Genomic DNA, 27,383 nt, shown 5'->3' on the forward strand with positions numbered 1-27,383 from the left:
TTGCTGTTGGTTTTTGAAATATTATAGTTGAATAGTTTTGCACTAAACAATCATCCCTTTTGGCCCGTTACCATTTTGCCTCATATTAGGGTGATCACTACACAGCATCAACATTTAGATGATAAACTCGACAGGTTTATTTAGCTAACGGATTCAACTAGGCAAGTTGTCAATACGGGTCAAAACGAATCGTCTAAATCTAAGGTTGTTCAATTTCTTTCAAATGATTTTCCAAAAAAAAAAAGATATACCATTGAGTTCAGTTAGATCAAAAAAGAAAACACAATCTGAAGCAAATATTGATATACCAGCCATAAAGCATTTACTTAAAAGTATATCATTAATAAAACCTCCAAAGGTTACAAGTCAAATCCTTAAAACCATTTTAACCATCCAAAAACAAAAACTTGCTATACCGCGATTACTATCATCGCACCATAGCAACAATAGGTCCAAGACTGACCTCATTTTTCAGCTACCATAATAATATATTAACATATGCATCATATCAATCGCCACAACTTCACTGCTGGTTCTGATTAACTTTACCAAGTTGAATAGTCTTTAAAGCAGATGTGGCGACTGAGGTGGCAGCAGCTGACGTGGCTGCGGCTGAGCTATCATGGCCCGTCCCATTGTTCCCACCGGTTTGGGCCATTTTTTTCTTGGCGTGTAGAGCCCACCCCACAACTTTAGCCTGTATATGCTCGTCAAATATCGACCTCTTGAAATGTGTTCCCATCTGGAATTAGATCATTGAAACGAATTTGAGTTGCTTGTTTAGAAAAAAAATATATTAATAATGAAAAAAAATGGATCTTGTTATAATATATACCTGTGTGACGAGGGCGTAAAGAGGTAGAGTGCTGTAACTGCACATAACCTGAATAAACACCCTGAAATAATACCAACAATTAAAAAGGTTCAGTTATATGCAGAATGCAATTGTCAGATTTTCTGTTTTTTTAAATTAATATTTAATCACTTATTATTAAAATTTAAAGTTCTAGCAATTTAAATTTATGTAGAATAAATATTATTCAAGATACCACAAAACTGTTTTGTAAACGTCTTGGGTCTGCATTTCTAACGATTTTAAAAAACCTGTCGCCGTTGGGATGACCTTAACTCGTTTAGTTAAACAAGTCAACCCAATAACCCATTTATGACCTGTTTAGCCCACTTTTTGACAACCCGTTAACTTGTTTAGATTACACAACTTAAGGCGTGCACGGGTTAGGGTTGATGCTTTTGACAAATAAAAATACGGGTCATGTTCAGGTTGACCAATTCAGCCCACTAACTCAACACCATTTATCAGCTAAAAATTTTAAAGATCTAAAATTACCAAATATGTAGAAGTCAATCTAAAAAAATATTAAATAGCATAATATCAAAACTACATCAGTATTTTACTTGGAAAAGAAAATTTAAAGGAGCCTAAAAATCAAATGAGGACTTTTATGTACATTGTGCATATCTACACACAAAAAATGTTCCTGCAACAAATAACTAACCCGATAATCAGCCGAGGGATAATGTAGCGCACTTGTCCCATTATGCACGAGTCAAAGCCATATTGAACCTATTATTAATAAAAAATAGAAATTAGTGCATGCCAGTAACTCAAATACTAATTGCTCCAGATTTTATATGCATATGAAGTTAAAAAAAAACATACCCAAATCCAGAAGAAGAATGCAATCTCAAATGCATTTTGAAAGAGGATAAAATGTATGAAAAACAGCACAATTTTGGGTCGGTGAAACCAAAAATGATCATCTGACGGTTGTACAACTAAATCACCTTCAATGGCTATATGCTTTTCAGCAACTTCATGTGCTAACTGAATTATTATGTGCTCCAGCTTTGTTCCCACAGCAAGTAGAAGCTGGTGAATTCAAAAGAAATAAAGTACGAGTTAACATAAAGCAGAATACCTTCATATAAATAAATAGAGAATTGCACAAATGGTCCATGTTTAGTCTCCAGCAGTCCAGCGTCAATCCCAGATGGTTTTAACGGAAACATGATGGGGACTAAACGTGCAATCCTTTCACGGATGTTTAGACTAAGTTTACAATTTTTAAAATGGGGAGACCAAACTTGCAATATGGTCATACCATAGGCACATTGACCATTTGCGCATTTTTTTCTAAATATTAAAAATTATGATAACTAGTAAATGACTAACGGTACTTACCACGAAAGGGATGAATGCTATCCAAAAATATGTATGCCAGCCTATAAAATACAAGAAAAGAAAACAATAAAAAACAAAATTTATACCGTTTCATTAACACGTGAAAAGATTTCAACTTTGTAAATGGAGAGCTTAAAAATGTGTCACATACCATTAACGTTCAGCAGCAAGAATACAACCACGAATACCCACAGATACCAGCTGCAAATGATAAAACAAAACATCTTTATTAAAATGAACCAATAAAATGATTTTTTTTCCCAAATATGTATTGTCTAGTGTCAAAAGGGTGTAGATCTTAACATCAAGTTGAAAATTTTGATGCAAAAAAAAAAATCTACTATACTTTTAAATTTGGTAACTAAAATTTTAAAAATTTTATAAAATCAAAGACAAATTGTTCTTCAGAAATAAAGAAATCACATACCTGATTCCAACCACTTTTTTAAAATCATCTTCCAGAGCCCTTATCATGTATTTGTGAAAATTGAACTTCAGGTTTCCTTTGCAATGGGTCTACAAAAACAAAACAAAACAAAAATCAACAGAAGAACGTTGACTTTAAAATAATATATATAGTCTTGAATTAAGATCCTCACCGTAATAAATCCCAAACGCAGTGCTACGTAATCTGTCTTTGTGACAGAGTCATAAAATTGCTTGAAAAAAGAGTGCTGAAATGTTCATAAAAGAAAAAAAGTCAACAAAAAGATCAAAATAATTATATAAATGTTTATTTTGTTATGTGATAAAAGTCATAAAAACATAATTGGTCAAAATGATTGAGCATGGTATGAAAGTCATCATGAAAATATTAAGAAAAAACAATTTTTATTTTTATTCTAAATATTCCTCACTAATACATAATTAATACTTACATACATTATTTTAGTTTTAATATCGCCAGAAAGATCCTTTTTTAAACAGTGCGTAAATGCGCATTTCCAAAGTGACTTACAAATAGGAACACACAAACACACAGACACAAATATATAATTAGTATATGATAGTGACTTACGAGCCAGCCACGAATGGCAGAACCTTTGCCAATACCAACAAAACGGTTCCTAATAAAGTCATGATCTTTAACATTTGTCACTTTCGGCATAAAGACTGCATGTTACAACAAATAAATAATAAGAAAATAGACGTTATCTGTGTTAATTTAAGTGATAATGTGTACTAAATTCAAGAAAACCATAAAGGGTCAACTATTTTCAATCCTTACCTTGTGAGTGGTCAAAGTTGTCTTTTGAGACAGATTCTTCCCAATGCTTCCATTGCCGTATCTAAGTCATGACAATAATATTAGAGATAAGAGAGATATAATCGTAATAAGGAAAAAAAATAGTATAACTATTTAACTGTATACGAACCTTAGCCCCTCCAAATACAACAGTGAGGACAGAAAATGTCACGTGCACGACCGCTAAAACAAATATAAATATGTGTAGATGATGCAATGCTTCAAGCGATAGAAGGGGGACCTTGTTCTGTAAAAACAGAAAGTATATAAGTGTTAGATTAAGGTTCATGCATCATGAGAAATCTTTAACAAACATATAGTATAACAAGTAACAAGGAAAGTGTTTTAAAGGTTTAGCCAGTTGTGTATAATGTTACAATCAATGAGCATTCTAGTGTCATGCAATAATTAATTATCCGGTTCGTTTTTCATTCCTGTGGTTTGACCATTTTAACCCATTCAATCCAAAAGGTAATCTTTTTGTCATATTTGTCATGTGGTTTTGTTCAAAAATAAATCTTTTGTAACCATCTCAGTTACTGCTCTATAAGATTTTCTGTTAAGTACAAGGGTATTTCAGTCATTTTACACCTAAAAAACTAAGTATGTAAATAACAAAGAAATCCCATTTTGGACTGCTCTGGTTAAAATGGCCAAACCACAGAGACAATAAACACAAACTTAACTCAGGCTATTAACCGGAAAGTAAAAAAATAAGGTACTTTTGTTTAAACTGTTAGTTTTTTAGCCTTAATAAATGTTATAATACCATTAAGAAAAACATGCTCTTCGTGTCTTGAATGTCACCTCGATTTTTATTGTCATCTTTTTTACGACAAAAAAAGTCAAAAACAACACGAACTCGATTTATGTAGCTAGATTTCGTATATCCTTTTGTAGTTATTAGATTACAGGTAAACTTGTCAAGAATATGATTACTAATAAAGACTTGACCGACATTAATTAAACGATCCAAATTTGTTACCTTCGCGGCACAATAACCAACAGCCACGGCTTCTTCCGCGAGTAAATGACGAAGATGAGATGTACCCTCGGGTTTAGGTTTTAAAGCCTCTTTTTTATCACTCAACGAGCACGGAAGAAGGTGTTCGGTTATACTCTCTTTTACACAAATCTTGACAATTCTTGATTGGAAAACGGTTAATAAAAGAGATATAAACCCCAAAAGCATCAACTCTGCACATAAAATAACAATGATTAGCTCGATAACAATAAAGATTATGCTTTTCTGGATTAAGGTTGTGAAGTATCAAACATGCGCCAACGTTTTACATCAAAAGTTCATCAAGTTGTCCATAATTCCATATTATCTATCTTTCTTTCTACATTTACCTAAAAACACCAAGTGTGATAGTCGGAAAAGTTGATAACCATTTTAGGTCAAACTTCTTATTTCTAAAGATTCAAACTTTATACAAATGTTTACCCTTTTAGTACAAACACTGTTCTAATATAGGACTTTTTATGATTGGTTATCAAATATTACTTGAAACACATCAAGCTTATGATCCTACAAATTTCAACTTTTATAGTCCAAAATTAGCATGTTTGACCTTAAATGTCAAACCCATTCTAATTTCAGAACAATCACCTCAATTACACTCCAAATTTAGTGAATTTACTCCATTCTCACAAAAAAACTAAAAACTTTAAAAATGAATCCTTCTCATACCAACTCCAAATTTAGTAAATATATTTCACTTCAATTCTTACAAATAAATTGAAAACTGAAATTAATATAGCACTTTCAAAGAATGGCTTTAAAACATTACAAAAATTCATCAAACGCACATTCCTACAAATTTAAACTTTTATAGTCCATAATTAGCATATTTGACCTTAAAGGTCAAAGACCATCCTAATTTTAGAACAGATACTCAAATGATAAAGATTTTGAATCATCGTCTCAAAAACACTCCAAATTTAGTAAAATTATAATCTCACAAAAAAAATTAAAAAGTTTAAAGTTGAATCATGTGTATACAATGTATACACATGCTCCATATTTAGTAAATATCCTCCACTTCAATTCTCACAAATAAATTGAAAAGACTGAAATTATATCCTAAATATATTCCATCCTAATCTCCCAAACAAAATAATAACTTTAAAATTAAGTCCTGCTTATTCACACTCCAAATTTAGAAAAAGAAAAAAAAGAGATTCTAAACTTTTATACTCACACAAAACATCAAAAACCTAAAACATAAGAAAATTAAACAAAATTTTAAAAAAGAATATACCCTCTTTGATCTTCTGTAAAGCTTCAAACAGTGGCTTCTGCCCTGCTTTCTTCAATTTCTACACAAAAAGTAATCAACTTTAATTAACTTTACATCACCAAACAATTAATCAATCAATCAAAACCTCAATAATTAACCAAATAATCAAAACCCATATCAAAAACGTTAATATCAACCCAACAAAAAAAAAACTTTACTTTATACCACCAAACAACTAATCAATCAAAACCCATATCAAAAACAGTAAAAAAAATAATAAAAAATTTAAAAAAATAATAATAATAAAACCTTTCCGGCATAATGAAGCAGGCGTTCAACAGCAAGTGAGATGCCAACAATCACCGTACAGACAGCAGCCACAACCCACGTGGGAGTAAACTCCAACGACGAGCCTTCACCTTCACCAGCCGCCATTGATCTCAAATGGGTCGGGTTCAAAATCCGATCTTGACCACTAAAACATCGATTTCTAAAGGGTTTTTGCAGGTTTCAAGAAAGTTGTTTGTGGGTGTGTTTATAATGAACAAGTGATTTGGGGGGTTTAATAATGATAATAAATTAAGGGAGACGAAGGTGAAGAGAGTGGAGGTGGAAACTGAAATGAAAATGAAATGAAATGGGTTTTAGTTTTTAAGTAATTGAACGCTTTACGCGTGATTGTGAAGAAGGTTTTAGACAATCACTGTCTGAGCTAAAGACATTGATTATGTTCAAGATTTTTTTTTATTGTTTAATATTTTCTAAATCCTTGTACCAATAGGATATATTTATTAATTAATAATTTAAAAAAAAATTCCTTTTCAGTTTTTTTGCTCTTTTTTTTTTGAAGGTATATTAAAGAGCATGGTAAATTTTATATTTAAAACATGTTTTTTTTTAAATAGTTAGGACATGTGAAGTTTAGTTATATAATCGTCTGTCATTTTTAGAGCCGAAGTGGTTCTTGATGGAACCTGTAAAATTATTGACCACGATTGGAAGTCTTGAACGCAGTCTTCGTTTATTCTCTTTTTACCTTTTTTTTTCATTTTTATTAAATTATTTTCAGTATGTAAGTAAGTATATTCATTAAATGCTACATATTACTCTATTAACAATTAGATTAGATCAATATTATTTAGGTCACATTTCAAGTTAATTGATGGTTGTTTTTAAAGTAATTTTTACTACTAAAAGTATGGTGTAAACAAGTAGAGTCGCGCGTGAGTTACTGCAGATTGTCTCGTTAAAGACTTGAACCGAACGTAGCTAAGAATGGTTGAATAATTTATATTATGTTGTATACAGAGATCCAATTGAGTAATTAGTGTTGTTTTTTAATTAATAAAATGGTGTTAAGACTTGGAAACTAAGAAAATACGTTACGCATTTCTCTATGTAATGTGACACGAGATAGAGCCTGTGGAAAACTTTGGAGAAGTTGATGAAAAAACTTTCTAGAATGAATCGATCGTGTAGCGAACCTGTCAACAATAAGTTTGTGTAATAAGCGAGCAAACTTGAAAAAGGACTTTGTTAGTGTTAATTATACAAACGAACATGAACACGTGTCACACTCGTATATCTATGCTTTCGAGTGTTCGTTGTAGTTTGTTCAATTGCGTTCGTTCGTATGTATATATATTTTTTATATTTATCAGTTATTTATTATTTATTAGTAATACTAATTGACCATTGAGCAATTTTGTTCTTTTGTTATGTTTCATTCATTTATGTTCGTTTAGAATATCAATAAATAAACATTAACACATTCATTCTATATGAGCAAGATAATTGCGCGTTAAAAGGTTCATGTTCGTTCATAAAACTAAAATGAACGAATATGTACAAACTACATTCGCGTTTGTTCGTTTCGTTTAGAGACTTGTAAACGTGTATAGCTATGGTCCCACCATTGCCACTTGCAGTTGGATCCGTATGACTTTATGAGCGTCAATTACACCTTTATAGCAAACTACAAGTTAGGAGAGTTGTCACTATTAATTACCATTATTATTATTATGGTCCTTTGTTCGGTATCTATTTTATTTTTATAAGATATGAATGAAAATAAGATATATAAGATCGTGAAACGCGGTGTGTACGTATAAATGGTTGTTTTAAACACGGTCAATATTTAATTTAAAGGCTTTGTATTTAAATATCAAAAAAATGCACATGATAGCGAACCCGCTCCGTGACCCGATCTCAATCCATGCATACATGAAATGGTTCAACTATTTTCAACATTTTATTGTTTTAACTTTTACGTATTTTTGTTTGTTTTATCACACGTTTAATTTTCAGTATTTTATTTCTTTTAGCCATTCAGTAGTGCTACTAGTTGCTTAAAAAAAAAGTTGTGCTATTAGTGGGTTACCCATATTTAAAAGTAATTCCTATTTTGTAGTCAGTTGGTTTTATAATATTTATGTAGCCATTTAGGTGTTTGTATTCAATTAACATGGCAATGATGTTTTTTAGTCAGAGTGGTGAAATATGTATCTTCGGTTAAAGATCCTAGCCTGACTGTTTGTTTCGGTGGTGCATGCATATATGAATTCGAAATAAACTATTGATCTATCCATTTCTACCCGTTTTTGTTTGATTACAAAATTTCTATCCGTTACGTGCTATGATTACCTATCGGTATATGGTGTATGTTCAACCATATTTTTATGACTAAAAAGTATATTTAAGATCTACATCTATAAAACTATTTGACTAGGATTAAGTTATTTTATAACAATACTTGTTATGAAAAAAGTTAAAACTAATACAATATGTAGTTAAGTGCCAAACTAAATTATATTAAAATGATAAGATATATAAATGTTTACTACCGTTTCAAACGAACCACTAAACAATACTGTAAATTTTATATTATAGATAGGTCTGGCCCCGTTTCACACTCGATTCCAATAGTTGGGTGGGTCCATCAAAATTTTAAAATTCTAGGTTATTTTAGACTCGATTCACATGTGAAGTTATGACTTATGAAATTAACTTTAAGACCATTTAGATTCACATATGAATATGTGATGACAAATTTAAAGAGTTTAATTAGTCATTTCGTTTGTTGGACAGTTCAACAAATGAATATGAAAATATGATACATGGTAACATAAACAAACAATACTCAATCAACAGGTAATTAAAAAACACATATCTTAATATGAATATGAGTACTTATGAACTGATATCTACTAACTTCCCGACCCGTCGCAAAGGGCGCTAACTTCGAACATGTTGTGTATTTATCGTGCTTTGCTGTGACGTGCTAGTAGAATTACTTGTGTTTGTTTAATAATCATTTTACTTGAAATTCTAAAATCTTAGGTGGTGTATGTTCAACAATATTAGCATGTCAGTCTTAAGTTCTGTGCACCAAAATTGAATAATGTTAATTCGTAGTAGATTGTTTGCTTATAACTTAGTATTCCCGACATAAATTAATTAAAGAAAATTTTAGAATATTTCCGACACCTTATACAAGTAACTCATTAATAGCTAGAAAAAATATTGATAGTATAAACTAGCTTACATGGATCATTTTGTATTTATCATAAAACATCTAAAAATATATTATACTTATTTAAAGGCAAATTTGATTTTATAGTAGTACAAACTACGACATGACCAATATAAACAATTGACAATTTAGCTAGTGAAATTCTTAAATCTCGTTTTTGTTCTCGGGAGGAATCTCACTCGCATAACTATCATATATTATAACTGATTTTTACTCCATCTTAAATTTGCATTTATTTATTTCACTCATAATCATCCATATGAACAAATTAAGTAGAAATCAAGTGTCTATCTATGATAACTATGCGAGTAAGGTTACTTTATTAATGACATTGGAAGTTACGAGTGTTATATATTGAACAAATTGTCAGCATGAACTATTAACAACAAATGAATTATAATTTAACTATTCAAACTCATTTAACATCCATGGTACTTTTACAAATATTAAGCAACATATCAATGCCTATAAAAATTATACAAGCATATTATTGTATACTTTTTTTAATTAGCGACTGGCGTTGCCTTGAATTATTAAAAAAGTTTATTAATATAAATATTTTTGACAAATTGTTTACTTGATGAATTTGAAACTTTTTCTTCCAATGTCCTTGTTGTCATATGGTATTTCATTTTTATTTTACACTTTTACAAAAAAAAAACAAAAAGGAACTGAGTTTACAGGAAAACCGAAAACCTGGTTTGCTTTAAAATGATTGACTCGATCATTTACTTTTTATTATAAAAAAGTCATTAATTGATATTAACCTGAGGAGACTTGTTTCAATGTAATAAAGTCAACTATAATCATTTTAAGCATAGAAAATGAAGCATTTTTAAGAATTGTTTGGGTTACTATTTCAGAAAATAAAAATAATAAAATTGATAAATGAATTTGTTAAATATTTGATCACTATTTTCTTTTATAGGTTATTATAACTATTTATATGATTATTTAAATGATATAATAATAAACACTTTCTGATTTTCACGATAAGTCCATCAACACAAAGTTAACATATTGAAGTATATAAATGCGTGATGCAAACAAAAGGTTTCAAGAACATACAATTAAACGCAAATAGATTTTAATCGAAAGCTTTGAAAGAATCGAACGCTTTAAGGTCACTAAATATGTCTAGAATGTATGAAATATTAGAAAGTAGTTTTTTACATCGTAATTAACAAAAATATAAATTACATAATATTTTTGTCAATAAACTTAGTTTTATGCTTGATTGAAAAAGTTTATAAGAAAACAATTGAAAAGGAATGCCGTTAACTTCAGGATATTTTATCTATGCATGGTAGAGACATGTGGAGACACCAGATGCAATGCTTTCGAATCATACGAAGTTCAAATAAATACATTCTACTTTACACCTTTATTTTTCTGTAATCAATTATTTAAATAGCATTAAAACTGAAAACCAAATTTTATATTTATTAATTTTGTAATGTTAAACGACAAAAAAACCGTCCAAGTTACATGTTCGGTTATTCCCAGACACCAACTTTTATATAAAATTTGTTTTATAATAATTTTATATAATTACGGGATATATCCAGCCAGAGTTTTATTGTATACTTAAATTTATATTAAAAAAAACATAATTCAAAATCAAATTATTGAAAAATGCTACAAAATCATATTTTTCCATATGCATGTGGCGTGATTGCCGCCTACAATTAACACATTTTCAATTTCATGCTCTTTTTTTTTCCAAGAAGGAATTGACTATTCCAAAATAATAATTAACGAGATGAAACTTGATATTGGTCTTGCTCTAGTTGATTTAAAATGACGTTTTACATGGGTGCTGATTATAACGACGCATCCCGTAGGTTAAAATTAAAATGTGTGATTATAAATTTATTATGGCATACCTAAAAAAGCAGCGGGTAAGCATAAGCATAAGCGTTCTAGACATTAGAAGATCTGAATTATGTCATGGTTTACCATCTATCAATCTATGTATGTATAATATGCATGTATCCAAACCGTAACAAGTGATTATTGTATACCACGGTAGAGCCAGATGGGCTAACAACTAGTCAACTTTAAGACATTATAATCGGCTCGCTTAGGCTCGCAAGTCTACTCTAACTCGATAACTGAAAATCGGGGTAGGGCATGGGCTCATATGTTAAACAAACTATTTTTAAGCTCGAGCTTAAGATCTTTTAAGCTCGAGTTGATTAGAGATTTTAGAGAGCCGATCTCTAGTAACACACAAGCGACTTGGCTTGTTTAAACACATACACATGGCGAAAACATTTCATCATATTAGAGAGGAACACTGTGAAATTCTTACCATACCTCTTCTTTTTCTAGAAACTTGAAAACACCATAAAGGTTGGTGCCATATCGGGTGTGTGAGATATCTCTGTCAGTACATATTGCTCTGGTTGTTTGTATTCTTGGGAAACAAACGCATTTGTCTAAGAGGAGAGTTGTCTAAGAGGAGAGGAGACGTACAAACTTTATTAAGACCCGTGTTAAACACAAAGTCTTAACCAACACCAATGGATTAGTTCTTTGTTTATGCATGCTATCATACTATTTCTAATATGAATATGTAAAGCTCTTTATAATTATTATAATTTTATTACAAAGTGACTCATACACCAAAAAGAAAAAGATAACAAAGACACATAAAAGTACAAAGAATAGTATACCGAGTATGGATCAATTTTTAAGACTGTCGGTTCTGATTAATCTGACCAATTTGAATACCCTTAAAAGCAGCGGTGGAGGCAGTTGGGCCATCTTGGCCCGAGTCATTGGCCCCACTGTTAAGGGCCATCTTTTTCTTGGCATTTTGAGCCCAACCCACAACTTTGGCCTGTATATGCTCCTCAAATATCGACTTCTTATAATGAGTTCCCATCTATAGTTTGGTCATGAAAATGAATCAGAGTTGTTTGTTTAGAGAAAAAAAAACACATGATTAGAAATGAAAAAAGATATACCTGAGTCACGAGGGCGTAAAGTGGTAGAGTACTGTAACTACACAAAACCTGAATAAACACCCTGAAATGAAACCAAGTTTTAAGCAAGTTTAGTGCGGTGCGGTTCAAGCCCACAAGGCCCGGGTTATAACTTAAAAAGGTATATGATTTGGGCCCAACAGTCCCAGTCTGTTCTAACTAGGCCTGGTTCTATCTTTTACGGGTCAAGACCAAACCGAATGTAGGCTTTTGCGGGCCATGCCCAAGATTGATTGTGGGCTTTTATGGGCTGGGCACAAGACCGATTGTGGGATTTTGTGGGTTGGGCCCAAGACCGAGTGTGGCCTCTAAGGAATGGGCCCAAAACTGATTGTGGGCTTTTATGAGTTGGGCCTAAGACCCATTTTGAGCTTTTATGGACCGAGCTCAAGATCGATTATGGACTTGTCTGGGTTGGGCCCTAGACCTATTATGCATATCTATACAAGAAAATATTCACATAATAGAACTTACCCGATAACCAGCCGTGGGAAGATGTAAACCACTTTCCCCATTATACATGAATCAAAGCCATATTGAACCTATTATTATAAATGAAAAGCAGTATGATGCCAATAACTCAACATCAATTTCTGCATAACTTTAATTACTATATGCTTACGGAGACGAAAAGAAAACGTACCCAAATCCAGAAGAAGAATGCAATCTCAAATGCATTTTGAAAGAGGATAAAATGTATTAAGAAAAGCACGATTTTGGGGCGTTGAAACCAAAAATGATCATCTGACGGGTGCACGACTAATTCGCCTTCTATGGCTACATGCTTTTCAGCAACCTCATGAGCTAACTGAATTATAATGTGCTCCAGTTTTGTTCCCACAGCAAGTAGAAGCTGGTAATAAAATAAATATAAATTAAAACTGATGATGAATTAAAGCTAGTAATTAACTTAGTTAAGGTACTTACAAAAAAAGGGAGGAAAGATATCCAAAAGTATAGATTCAAATCTGCAAAACATCCAAGATGGTATGAGTATGACCAAAAGACGTATAAAAAGAGGTGATCGCTGATTTTGTGCTATAACAAGATTGGTGGGTTGACGTTGAGTAACAGGTCAAAATGGGTAATTTTAGAGTGCGGATCAGATTGGCCAGGAACACCTTTTGTTAAATTTAAAAAAGTTACTTTGGGTGACTTTCAATCTGTTTGATGTGTTCCTTTGTGAATATTATTTTACTCACTCAAACTTTGGGTGATTTCAACAAAATGAACGGTTATTACTTATTAGGATACGTGCATACTTAGACTATATATAAATGCCGTTGCTTACCATTAACGTTCATCAACAAGAACAAGACCACGAATACCCAAAGATACCAGCTGCAACAAATAAAAAAAATCCTTATTCAAATGAACCCATAATATGACATTTCCAAAATTAGTGTCTAAGAGGTGGCTTATTAACTTTTAAGGTGTCAAGAAACCACATTACATGGGGGTAGAAAATCTCGATGAATATGAAGAGTAACACTCTATAAATTAACTTTGGATGTAAAAAAGTGAAACAATTTACTGACAGTTAGGGTCTTGTGATACAAAATAGATTTTTTTTTATAAATATGAGTTGAGCCCCTAGCTAGGACTTTATGATGACCTGTTGTGGTTCCTTTAGTTTCACTGAGAATAATTTGTTCGAAAATCTTAAATCAAATCAAAGGCAAAATATTTCTCAAAGAAGTCACTTGCCTGATTCCAACCACTTTCTTAAAATCATCTTCCAGAGCCCTTATCATGTATTTGTGAAAATTGAATTTTGGGTTCGCCTTGCAATGTGTCTACAAAAGAAACAAACAAGAAGCGCACAAAATATCATTGACTTGAGAACACTATATATAGGATGAAGATCATTACAAAACATTAATCTATAACGTAAACAAAAAAAATACAAATCCAAACTTTTAATTATTTATCAATGGTTTGCACCTTTTTAATTTTATACTTTTTAATTTGTATGTATACATGTGTATATCATGTTATTTTTTTTTGAGCGGCCATATTTATTAAAAGCAAAAGGAACTACTTACAAGAAGCAATGGCCCAAAGTACAAGAACTACAACATAGGCTGTGTATATTATGTTATGTGAAACTATAAATTAAATTTAATGGATACTTATAAAAAAAATTTAACGTTTACCTACAAATGTATTTGTAATATAGTTGAACACAACTTACACATGTATGTGTAATGACTAATGAGTAAACAACCTAATTTGTTTATATAATACATAGTATTCTTGGATTTAGATCCTTACCGAAATAAATCCCAAACGAAGTGCTACATAGTCTGATTTGGTGACCGATCCATAGAATTGTTTGAAGAAAGAACGCTGTAAAATTCACGAGAGATCAAAGTCAATAAAGTCATAGAACCATAACTAGGTTATATCAGTTCATTAAAGGATATTAGTAGCCCTTGTGATGAAACTTTTTAGAAGTGCATAATCTTGACAAAACCAACTTGAGTATCTTGACAAAACCAACTTTGGTACATAAAAGTACGTTTAGCTACATCATGTAATTTTATAATCGGGTGACTTACCAGCCAGCCTAGGAATGCCGAACGTTTGCCCAAACCAAAGAAACGGCTCTTAATAAAGTCATTATCTTTAACATGTGTGACTTTACTCTCTAAAACTGCAAGTTACATATGATTTAAAAATAATTTTAAAAGTAACACTAAGGTGACGTTTGGTATATAGGAACGTGAGGCAGAATGAAATAGATCATTCAAAAGGAAATGACAAAATTATATTTGGTTGTCATGTAGTAATGGAACGAACCATTCCATAATGAATGAAATTCCTTTCAAATTATCTTATTATCAATATTATAATAATAATAATAATAATTATTATTATTATTATTATTTATTTGATGAGTCAACGCTTCACAACAAACATGCGTGATTCAACATTTTTATGATTATTTTTTTATCGGTTTAATGATCTCGCTAAAACGTGTGGGTTCTAAAAATGAGTTAATATGAATATTTATATTAGTAATATTATTTACTACTACTACTACTACTACTACTACTACTAATAATAATAATAATAATAATAATAATAATAATAATAATAATAATAATAATAATAATAATAAAGGGATGATCAGGCATCATGTGGTGGCGTTGATAGCCGAAAGACAAGGGCACATGCACCAATCAGCCGGTGTCCCGATGATTGAGTGTTATGTGTCTTATGTCCAAGGCTTGATTCAAAACTACTATCGAGCCGGGGGTCTCACCGGAAGCAGCCTCTCTATCTCTATGGGATAGAGGTAAGGCTGTCTACATCTTACCCTCCTCAGACCCTACCATAGCATTGCTATTGGTGGGATATACTGAGTACGATGATGATGATGATGATGATGATGATGATGATGATCAGTCTATTCCTAGATGATAACCAGACACGACAATGAAATGGTAATGATACAATTCATTCATTTGTTCATTACATTCTCACGTCCATTCAATTCCCTCATTTATTCCATTATGTTATAACAGTCATACACTAACTCATTAATTTGTTTACATAAGCGAAACAAGAGAAACTTTTTGGACTCCTTTTCAATCCTCATGGGTTGAAAAACGGGCGTTCATGGTTAAATTATTGAGACCAATACATGTATTTGCACAGAGTTTTTTATTTTTTGAATGACTTGGTATTATAAACACAACCAAGCTACCCTGCCCAAAACAGACCAAAAAGCAGCAAGGCCCAAACGGTCAAATACAAAATTCACATAGACTTTAAATCATGTAACCCAAATACAACTCGTTGAAACAAACAAGTTAAATGTTTCAAATGGGGTGGTGGGTATAATAAAGTTGTAAACGTGCTGGATCGAGTTAGCGAGTTGTAAAAAGTGGGTTAAGCAGGTCATCTTGTACCCAACCCGTTTATTTCAACATGTTAGCCCGAACATGACCAATTTATTACACGGGTTAGATATGACAACTAAAATCTAATCATATTCATATTGTGTCAAAAAAATTATTATATATATTGACGGATTATAAGTTTGAACTATCTTATATTATTTTAAAAGTTTTAATACAAATTATTGATATTGAATAAAAAAAATAAAAATGTCGTCTGAACCATAAAACCAGCGGTTAAACTATCAAACCATTAAAATTGGCTGGTTTATGATACTATATTTACAACTTCGGCCTAGAATTTTCATCAAAACCGATAGAACCGTACAATAAGAACCTCTAGCCTTACCTTGTGAGTGATCAAAGTTATCTTTATTGATAGATTCTTCCCACTGCTTCCATTGCCTTATCTAAGCCATGACAACAATTTATATTGGTGACAAAACAAAACATAAAACCAAACTAATAATAAGTTAAGAAGAGGAAAAATTAACTATTGTTAAATTTTAACGAACCTTAAGCACTCCGAATACAGCTGTAAGCGCAGAAAATGTCACGTGAACGACAGCTAGGACAAAAATAAATATGTGTAGATGATGCAATGCATCAAGAGATAGAAGCGGGACCTTGCCCTGTGAATACATAAAAAAACATATACAATTTAAGCCATGAACTTAATTTTAATTGTCATGCATATAAAAAAAAGTAAAGTGATTCTAAACAGGATCTTAACTCAAAATGTACTAAGTTTAAAATATACTGTACAAATGAAATTGTCATGAAAAAAAAAGGAAAGAGACCTTGTACGCTTTGTATGATAAGAAGCCTTTGTATTGAATCATTTACTTACTAAAATGATTCAAATGGCACACTGCACACACCAGTCTAGTAGTAAATCGGTAACCATTTACGACTGGTTTGTGACCATCACAACATTAAATTTTAAATTTGTTTTTCATTTCAGTTTCTACAACCATATATTAAATATTAAATTTATTATTTTCACATTTTAAATTCGAATATTAACTTTCAAAACTATTTTTTGTTAAGACCATTTTACGACCACGTCGACCAAAATAGGTGGTTGGTATTTTTGCAACTAGTCACAAGCCGGAGGTTAAATTGCGACAGTTTTTTGGGTTACCTTTTGAGCACAATATCCCAGAGCTTCTTTCGCAAGTAAGTGACGAATATGAGATGTAGCCTCTAATTTATATTTTGTGGCCGTTTCTTTATCACTCAACGAGCATGGAAGAAGGTGTTTCATTAAACTCTCCTTTACACAAAACTTTACAATTTTTCCTTGGAACACAGTCAATAAAAGTGAAATAAACCCCAAAAGCATCAACTCTGCACACAAAATAACAAAGATTAGTAGTTAATATGCAACAAACACTACAATTAATATATTTTTACTAGCATGTAAATCGGTCGGTAATCCATCAGTAAAGCAGGATCATTTGTAATCCCTTGAAAATCCATAGAAAAATGATACATAGGTAAAGAATTCATGACAAATCATCAACCATATTCAGCAGTTGGAAAATCGATGGGTGGCGAATATAGCTACAGTGAAATATTTAGTAAATAAATTTTGTTTTACCGATTTCATAAAATATCAAAACATAAAAAACATGCATATAAAGCTAAAAGATGATGAATATATTTACCTTCTTTGATCTTTTGCAAGGCTTCAAATAGTGGCTTTTGGCCTGCCTTTTTCAGTTTCTGCATAGAAAGGTTACAACAAGAATAACTTAGGGGCTGCTTAACAATTTTGTGTTGAATTATTAAGTGACCTGACTGACTTTAAAATCATTAAGCATTTCTCTGAAAGTTAACCATTAAGAGGCTCTATGAACTGTTAAGAAGTGTTTTGAATGAACTAAACACACTATACATCTAACCGATTCAGAGGTAGCCACTTAATAAAATCTTAAAGAGGCTAGGTACTTGATAGCTCCTTAGTTTTATATCACCGGATATATTCAATAAAAATAGAGAACTAAATATGAACAAACAAACCTTGCCACCATAATGGAGTAGACGTTCAACGGCAAGAGAGATTCCGACAATAACCGTGCAGACAACCGCGATAACCCATGTGGGTGTAAACTCTAACGTGTAGCCTTCGCCTCCCGCCATGGACTTCGTTCAATCGAGTTACACAATGTTACAAATTTGGCATTTGGATAGTATGTGTTATTGTATATATACTTGTTATCGACAACGACGAAAGTTTTTATCATTTTTGCCACTTGACCCTTAATATCACACTACAGTGACAAAAGAACAATTGATGATACTATTAATGCCATGTCACGGTGGTCCTGCCAGATTTGAAAATATCAGCCAACATATTATTCTTATAGAAGAATTTAATATATTCCCTTCAAAGTGTTTGAGGTGTTTGGGATTCCTTATTTTTACCTTCTCATAAATTATTATTTTTATAATTTATTAACTTATATTAGTTAAAAATGTGTTTGAGTAATATGGCTTTTTTAGTTTTTTAAAGAAGGAAAAAAAAGGAATTTTTGATAAGTTAAGAGAAACTTATCAAAACAACTTAAATAAGTCAAAAGGAGGTGCAAATAAAGAATCCCATACATGGCCGAATATTATATATAACAAAATTTAATATCATATTTATCCACTATAATATGTATGTACGTATTTGCATGCATGTATGCATGTATACACTGCCTTTTTAATACAAAATATTTACATGGTAATTTGAGTTATTTATTTTTTTTAAATAGGTTTTACCCGTTCCACACGTGATGCGATAGTTGTACATCCATCAAATTATCATAAGAAATTAAGAGTTTGTACATTGACTCGATATGATGCAGTAGATACACTATATGATGACAAATGAGAGTTAAATCAATCACTTTTTTGTTAGACATTTAGATAAACGGATAAACTTATGTAACGTGGTGATATCAGAGTTGTGAACGTAGACACGTAGTAGACACATATATGATCATATGATGACAAAAATAGAGCTGCAAGTTCATTTTTTTTGTTGACATTTCAATAAACTGGTTTAAAAACTTATGTAACATGGCGATGAGAGAAGGTTAAAAATTCTCTATTGGAGATGGTCATTATGTACTTATATAGCTTACTTGGTTAGTAGACTGAATTAGTGGTTTAATTCATATTTTTATGAATAAAAATGTTTTAACTTCTATTTATATGTTACACAATTTTTAATGTCGTATAGTTTAAGAGAAGAGAGGGGTGGGTGGGTTGGGTGTGTGTGGGGGGGGGGGGGTATGGGTGGATCAAGTCAAGCGAGACCCTTTATAACGGGATCTCTATTGCCATCTGAATACCCATAAATTAAATGAAATCATCTTAAATATATATAAACGAAACCTTTAAAAACTCTCTATTTGATCCCTACATTATCATCAAGTAACCCTCGATCTCTTTTGTAAGCATAAAGTCTATGAAGTTAGTCAAAACTTGTTTACGAGACCTTTAAAAATAAAAGACAACGAAAACACGATTCGATCCAGTAAATATTTGTTGTTTTTTATTTCACCCAATTCAATTTTAAAAAAGGTTAAATTGTGTTGATCTGACGTTAAGAAAAAAAAACTAGACTGGAAACTTTTAATCCGGTAAAATTTCCTGGATCCGTCTTATGAAACGTAAAAACAAACATCGAGTTGGTGTCGCTAACAATGACATGTCACGGTGTTCCTTTCTAAAATATCAGTCACAACGTTACAATAAAACTGCCACAAACATGTCACTGTTTTCCTTTTAATTTGGCAACTAACATGGTCCAGAAATATTATAAATTGTATTATGTAGACGAATTATTTTGAATCTTTCAATGGGTATTAATGACCAAAGTGTTTGAATACAACAGTGTGGTTCCATCAAATTATCAATACTCAAGAGCATCTATAGGTGACTTGACTCGATCAATTGTAAACGTATACGATGACAAAATTAGAATTTGTATGGTTATTTTTGTTAGACATTTCAGTATACGAATATAAAACGTCTATATTGTCATTATCATACACAAAACAATTTCCAAACCAGGATTGGCTCTTATGTTACACACAAAAAAAGGGTCCTAGCATAGGGTCTCAAGAATGATTCCCCGTTTCTTCAATTATTTCATAAATTTCCAAACTATGACAAACTTTGTAGTTTCGGTTGTCTTTCATATCCTTGGCTACGTTCTTATTCCTCATGTAAACTTCATCCTAAATCCAAACCATGTATCTTTCGTGGGTTACTACTCCATCCAAAGCTCTTACTATCTCCTAGATCATACAAACCGATAAGGTTTACATCTCTCGATATGCACATTTCGTCGAATTTCAATTTCCCCATGAACTCCTAAATAATCGATCACCCCCCCATCCCACACACACACACAATCCGAATGAATGGTTACCCTTTAGCATTCATCTAACATCGAATCAACCAAACTCTATTCCCATTACGCCCAACCAACCTCAACCCTCTAACACCGAACCCTCATCCGCTCAACATACCTCATCCGTTCCATCTATTGCGCAAGCCCAAAACCACTTCCCAACAAACATCCCCAACTGTCCACCCAGCACAACAATCACTTTAGCCCGGATATCTTCCCAAGTACCTCCACCATACCAAGTCCAACTAAATTAAACTCCTCTTCGTAAATTCCCGACCAACAATCTGCTACTCATGACACAGCTACTTCGCATCCCATTTCTCCTCCTCACACCCATGCCATTCGTAATCCCAATCCAAAATATCACAATGACAACTTTGTCCTCTACAATGTCACCTCTACTCAGTGGCGGACCCAAGAAATTTTCATACGGGGATCGAGAATTGTTTTGGTCGGTACTTATAAGTTAACTATCGGTATATAATTTTTTAGAGTCAGATTCGAAGTTCAGGTCGGGTCAAATCCGTATAAAAATTTTCGCTCCGACTAAGCCATTCTGGTCGGGTCATATATAAAGGAAAGATAATCAAACAAAATATCATATAACAAAAAAAAAAGAAAAATACATGAAATGTCAATAAAAATGCGTAGGATACAATATGTCTAAATTTAACTTCTATGAGCTTTATTTTTTTAAATCTAACTATAACATCATCTATCGTTTAACATTCTTAAGCAAGTCTTTTTAAATGAAACAAATTTAACTGGGTATTGGACTTAAAAATTGGGTAGGGATTGACTTGGTTGGGTTCCGGCTTAAAAATTGGGTATTAAATTCAAATTTATTGGATAAGTTATTTATATTACATTTATATAATTAAATTTGTAAAAATTATCATTTTAAGTTTTATTAGGGTTGGTCTCAAACTTTTATAAGCCTGTTCTAAAAATTTCACAGGGTCAGCCAAAATTTTAACGCTACAATAACACTTTTTTTTCACTTGTGATGGCGGACCCCATACTCCAAGGGTAGGTCCGCCAATGCCTCTACTCATCCCAAAGAACCTCTAACAATCACTCAAGCTCTTAAAAGTCCTTGTTGGTGCAAAGCTATGCAAGGCAAATTTGACGCCCTACAACATAGCACAACTTGGTCTTTCGTTCCATCGAAATATGCACCAATCTTGTTTGTAGATGGGCCTTGCGAACTAAGCTCAAATTTGATGGAATAGTTGATCACCTAAAAGCTCGTTTAGTAGCTAAAGGTTTTCATCAACGTCCTAGCCTAGGCTATGTTGAAACTTCAAGCTTTGTCACTAAACCAGCTACCCTTCGCCTTATTCTTTCACTTGCCAGATCTCAAAATTGGTGTCTTCGTCAACTAGACATTAACAATGCCTTCCTTCAAGCACATTAACTAAGAATCTCTTCATGTCTCAACCATCCGGTTTCACGTATCTTCATGCTATATTGCATCACGGGCCTCTCTTCAAACATAACACCCCTTCATATCTTCACGCCTTCATCGATGTTGATTAGGCGAGTGACAAGTCTGCATATCAAAGCACCGTGGGTTACATTGCACTATATTTTCATTTTTCTTGGAGTGTATTTCGTTCCCAATCCAGTTGCTTGGAGTTCCAAACGACAACCAACCCTAGAAAGATCGTCCACCGAAGTAGAATTTCGAGTCGTTGCCTAAGTTCTACACACTACTCAGCTAACCGGTCTCTCATTCTCGTATGAAGTACCTTGCACTATATTTTCATTCTCTTTGAGAAAAGGTTCAGGAAGGGACGTGTCATATTTTCGGTGATGATCAACTTGCCGATGCCCTGACCAAACTACTACTCCAACCACATTTCCATAATCTATTATCCAAGATCAAACTACCACTCTATCGATCGTCCATCTTGTCGGGCCCGGGAGGGGGGGGGGTATTAGCGGTTTACCTCCAAATGAATAACATTGAATTTTGAATATAACTTCTTATTTTTGGATATGATTGTTATGTTAATATCATCTCTTAATTGATGTAGTCAAACATTCTATGTTACATGACCATTGCGTATATATTTCATATCAAATCAATGAAACAGTTACTTTTGGTGAATACGATCATACATTGTTCCGGTTGTTCCCTGGGAGACAAACAAGTTTATCCCAGAGGAGTCACAAAATCTGTTTTGATTGACCGTTGTTGAAAACGAAACCTCAACCAAACCTAATGGATTAGTTCTTCCTTTTTCAGCCAAGAACATTGTTGAAGACTCTAGTTTGAATCACATTTATGTTTGTGTAATGTTTTGCTTAGTTCCTTATTGTATACTATTTATCATAAAAAAAGTATTGTAACTTTATTCTTATTATTATACAAAAAGTGGCATGTACATCCCAAAGTAAAAAAAGATGACAAAGACAAACCAAAGAGAGGAAAAAACACAGTATTATACAATTTATACTATTATGAGCACGGATAATGCAAGTTTAGGACTCTTGGTTCTGATTAACGGCTGAGGGGGAGACAATTGGGCCAACTTGGGCCGGGCCATTGCTCCCACCGTTCTGGGCCTTCTTTTTCTTCGCATTTTGAGCCCAACCCACAACTTTGGCATGTATATGCTCCTCAAATATTGACTTCTTGAAATGAGTTCCCATCTAGAAATTGATCATGAATATAAATCACAGTTGGATGTTACAATAAAAAAAGATTAGAAACCGACTACAAAAAATGGATCTTTAAATGAAGTACCTGTGTCACGAGTGCGTAAAGTGGCAGAGTGCTGTAGCTACACAAAACCTGAATAATCACCCTGGAATATAACAAAGGTATACGATTTGAGCCAGTCCTATCTTTTTTTTTCAACTTTTTTACTATAGTTAGGATATAGATATTTAAAAAGTTTAAGATAAAAACTTTTAATAGTTTTTATTTATCAAGAATAAAAAGATATTGTATATTTTGAAATTTGTTTTTAGAAGTATAACATATTAATTTAAAACTTAAGGATGAAAATTTCAATAAATTAAATATTACAAAGAGTAAAGACCCATAATCATGGGTTTAAGCTTGAGTGAAATACCACTAGGTGAGTTAGGCCTAACAACATCAGAGACCCCCTGGGAGCTTGGGTTTAGCCAAGTGTTCGTCGTTAGGGGAAAAAAAGGATGCCTCTTATATCTTTTATAAAGCATAAAAGTAGTAAGAATAACTCATATGAGATTAAATAGTATCTATTATTCGGAAACAATATTAGGTTGGCCCAAGACCGATTGTGTTGGGCCCAATACCAATTGTGGGCTTCTAAGGGTTGGGCTCAATACTGACTGCAGGTTTTATGGGTTGGGACCAAGACCGACTGTATGCTTGGGTTGGGCCCAAGATCTATTGTGGGCTGTTCTTGGTCAGGCCCAACTTCCCAAGACCGATTGCGCATATTTACGCAAGAAAATGGTCACATAACAGATAATTTACCCGAAGACCAGCCGTGGGATAATGAAGCCCACCTCCCCCATTATGCACGAATCAAAGCCATATTCAAACTGTTATTAAAAATGAAAAGCAGTGTTAAGCTGTTAACCAATATTGATTTCAGCATATCTTTATATGCTTAACGAGACGAAAAGAAAATGTACCAAAATCCAGAAGAAGAATGCAATCTCAAACGCATTTTGAAAGAAGATAAAATGTATGAAAAAAAGCACGACTTTAGGGCGTTGAAACCAAAAATGATCATCTGACGGACGCACAACTAATTCGCCTTCGATGGCTATGTGTTTTTCAGCAACCTCATGAGCTAACTGAATCATTATGTGCTCCAGCTTTGTTCCCACAGCAAGTAGAAGCTGGTAAATTAAAAAAAATGACAATGATGATGAAAGCTAGTAATTGAACAATGTTAAGCTATGAGTTAGGGTACTTACAAAAAAAGGGATGAAAGATAACCAAAAGTATAGATGCAAACCTGCAAAATGTATCCAAGATTGTATGATCATTGATTTTATGCTATAACGAAATTGCAAGTGTAGTTTTAGAGTGTCGGGCCAGGTTGGCCCGGAACACCTTTTGTCAAAAAATTGAACTTCTATTTATATATGAATTTAGTGTGCTTATATATATAAGTAAAACCACAGTAGTATATCAGTAATAATTTTAATTATTATCATATTTAGAAGTTTTTTGAATTAAAACAATACAGTTTAGGCAACTTTGAACCCGTTTGACTTGTTTAGTAACTCACGCGACCTTTAAAGCGCAATGCAAGTAAAGATTTCAACAACTTTGAGAAATGGTCAGTAATATTAAACGTTGCATACCGTTAATGTTCAACAACAAGAATACTACGACGAATATCCAAAGATACCAGCTGCAAGAAATAAAGAAAAAAAACCTTATTCAAAATGAACACATTAAAATGTTACTTCTGAAATACTTTTTTTTTTGTTTTTTGAGTTTCAAAGGGATGACCTTTTAACTTCAAAAGTTGTTTCAAATGTAAAGAAATGATGACTTGCCTGATTCCAACCACTTTCTTAAAATCATCTTCTAGAGCCCTAATCATGTATCTGTGAAAATTGAACTTCGGGTTCGACTTGCAATGGGTCTACGAAAGAAACAAAAAAATGTAACAAAATAAGATAGGGGCTTGTGAAATGTGTCTTCGTGTATTATTGTACTCAAATTCTTACTTCAATAAATCCCAAACGCAGTGCTACATAATCTGATTCGGTGACAGATCCATAGAATTGCCTGAAGAAAGAACGCTGCAATGTTTATCAAAATATAACAGTCAACAAAAAAATCAAAATATAAAAATAATGCATTATTTTCAATATAACACATTGATACAAGTACAACTCGGCTTTTAACAAAGTTTATACCGAGACTTAAGACATAATAATAATAATAATAATAATAATAATAATAATAATAATAATAATAAGGTGAATTACCAGCCAGCCTCGTAATGCTGAACGCTTGCCAATACCAACGAACCGGCTCTTAATAAAGTCATTATCTTTAACATGTGTCACTTTATGCTCTAAAACTGCAATGCAAATTACATCATCAAAAAAAGTAATAAAGGTAAGGCACTATGCTCCTTAAGTTATCTTTGATCATTTTTCTATCCGGCTAGAAACATGGGTGTTAGTGGTGTCGGGTTGATAGAATGGTTGTTCAAATGGTGTCAGAATATCAACTCTAACCTGTACAAACTTAAAATTGTGTAATGTGAACACGACTTGTTTAACCAATTAATTTAAATGTGTCGAATATGTTGGCAACTAGTAATCGAGTTGATGCGTTGTAAAAGAATGGATTAAACGAGCCATAAATGGGTTAGCGTGTTGATATGTTTAATTAGTCAACCTAAACATGGCACATTTATTAAACAAGTTAGATATGACAACCCAAAATCATATATTTAATTTTATATCGTGTTTGAAATTGTCATCATAGTAAGTTTTAACCATCTTTATTCTTTTGAAATATGATGATTTTCAAAACCAAAATAAAAAACGGCTTAAACCGTAAAACCAACAAAACCGAACCATAAACCACTAAACCGCTAAGACCTGCCAATCTGGCCAACCCAACCAACTCAGACTTTTTATTTGTTGTTTTCCGAAACTGTAGTTACTAATCCGGTTAAAAATTTGTTATCAAAACCGGTTGAATCGAATACCTTTAGAATGATCAAAGTCATCTTTTGTGATAGATTCTTCCCAATGCTTCCATGCTTGTATCTAACCCATGGCAGCAACATATATTTGCAATAAAACAAATAAGTGAAAATATTAATAAAAATGGAATAAATTAATTATTGTTAAATTTTAACTAACCTTAATCACTCCGAATACAACAGTAAGAACAGAAAATATCACGTGTGCAACAGCCAGGATAAAAATAAATATGTGTAGTTGATGCAATGCCTCAAGAGATAGAAGTGGGACCTTGTTCTGTAAGTACACAAAGTATAAACAAATTTAAAATCAAACCTATTTCTCGATTCAATAGAAGCCTAAAGACGTGAATTGGATCCCAAATAACGAGAGGTATGTAAAAAACAGGTTTTACTACGTCTATTTTTATAATCCTAAATGAAATGTAATAACGTAGGGATCCATATGTAAATCAAGTCATTAATATGATATTAAGAAGATTATTAGCAAAAATATTAAACATGCACCACCATTTCATTCCTTGTACGCAAAAGACCATTTAGATCTTGTAATCCACATTAAGCGACTATCTTACGACTAACTATTAGCGACGTTTTTGAGACCATATATTAGTTTTTACATTAAATTATTTTCTATTTGCATTTTCGGTCATTTTTATGACGGAAAACAATTTAATCTTAATATACTTTATATGTTACTTTTGCGAATGTTTCAAAACCGAGTATCTACTTTTAAACTAATTTTCTAAACCTTTAACGACCAAATAAAAACCGTCACAAATTTGCCATTGTTTTGCGACAGAAAATAGACGTGGACCAAGTGGTCACTATATTTGGGACATTGCCACAAATCAGTAGCTAAATTTGCTACAATTCTTCTGTCTAATCAATATAATCCAAAGTTATTACCTTTGCAGCACAGTAGCCGACATCCGTTGCTTCTCCTGCGAGTAAATGACGAATATGAGACGTACCCTCGAGTTTAGGCTTCGAGGCTTCTTTTTTATCGCTCAACGAGCATGGAAGAAGGTGTTCCATTATACTCTCTTTAATACAAATCTTGACGATTTTTGATTGGAAAACAGTTAATAAAAGAGAAATAAACCCCAAAAGCATCAACTCTACACACAAGATAACAAAGATTACTTTGTATATAACCAAAATGAATA

General features: G+C 32.4%; 3 protein-coding genes across 3 annotated transcripts; all 3 read right to left on the bottom strand.

Moving 5' to 3' along the window:
• Positions 1-305: 305 nt before the first annotated feature.
• LOC143614305 (MLO-like protein 1) lies at positions 306-6,355 on the bottom strand. Its single transcript, XM_077087784.1, has 14 exons — positions 6,002-6,355; positions 5,714-5,771; positions 4,435-4,646; positions 3,580-3,696; positions 3,432-3,492; positions 3,222-3,316; positions 2,803-2,877; positions 2,631-2,719; positions 2,355-2,404; positions 2,204-2,244; positions 1,682-1,891; positions 1,518-1,585; positions 836-896; positions 306-742 (listed from the first exon to the last, which is right to left on the bottom strand). The coding sequence occupies exons 1-14, from the start codon at positions 6,125-6,127 to the stop codon at positions 524-526; spliced, it is 1,482 nt and encodes a 493-aa protein (XP_076943899.1). The 5' UTR covers positions 6,128-6,355; the 3' UTR covers positions 306-523.
• Positions 6,356-11,786: 5,431 nt separating this feature from the next.
• LOC143614306 (MLO-like protein 1) lies at positions 11,787-18,387 on the bottom strand. The gene is made up of 14 exons (XM_077087785.1): positions 18,145-18,387; positions 17,790-17,847; positions 17,264-17,469; positions 16,635-16,751; positions 16,469-16,529; positions 14,776-14,870; positions 14,489-14,563; positions 13,922-14,010; positions 13,506-13,555; positions 13,142-13,182; positions 12,858-13,067; positions 12,689-12,756; positions 12,197-12,257; positions 11,787-12,114 (listed from the first exon to the last, which is right to left on the bottom strand). The coding sequence occupies exons 1-14, from the start codon at positions 18,262-18,264 to the stop codon at positions 11,920-11,922; spliced, it is 1,446 nt and encodes a 481-aa protein (XP_076943900.1). The 5' UTR covers positions 18,265-18,387; the 3' UTR covers positions 11,787-11,919.
• Positions 18,388-22,893: 4,506 nt separating this feature from the next.
• On the bottom strand, positions 22,894-27,335 carry LOC143614304 (MLO-like protein 1; the record flags this gene model as incomplete). The annotated part of the gene is made up of 12 exons (XM_077087783.1): positions 22,894-23,188; positions 23,283-23,343; positions 24,006-24,073; positions 24,167-24,376; positions 24,455-24,495; positions 24,848-24,897; positions 25,046-25,134; positions 25,220-25,294; positions 25,484-25,578; positions 26,218-26,278; positions 26,375-26,491; positions 27,124-27,335. Coding segments are annotated over 12 exons (1,250 nt in total), but the record flags the coding sequence as incomplete, so codon positions are not given.
• Positions 27,336-27,383: the final 48 nt, after the last annotated feature.

The sequence above is a fragment of the Bidens hawaiensis genome, unplaced genomic scaffold (assembly GCF_021521415.1).
Source record: "Bidens hawaiensis isolate Kalapana, Puna unplaced genomic scaffold, B.hawaiensis_p1.1 tig00039571_1, whole genome shotgun sequence".
NCBI lineage: Eukaryota > Viridiplantae > Streptophyta > Magnoliopsida > Asterales > Asteraceae > Bidens > Bidens hawaiensis.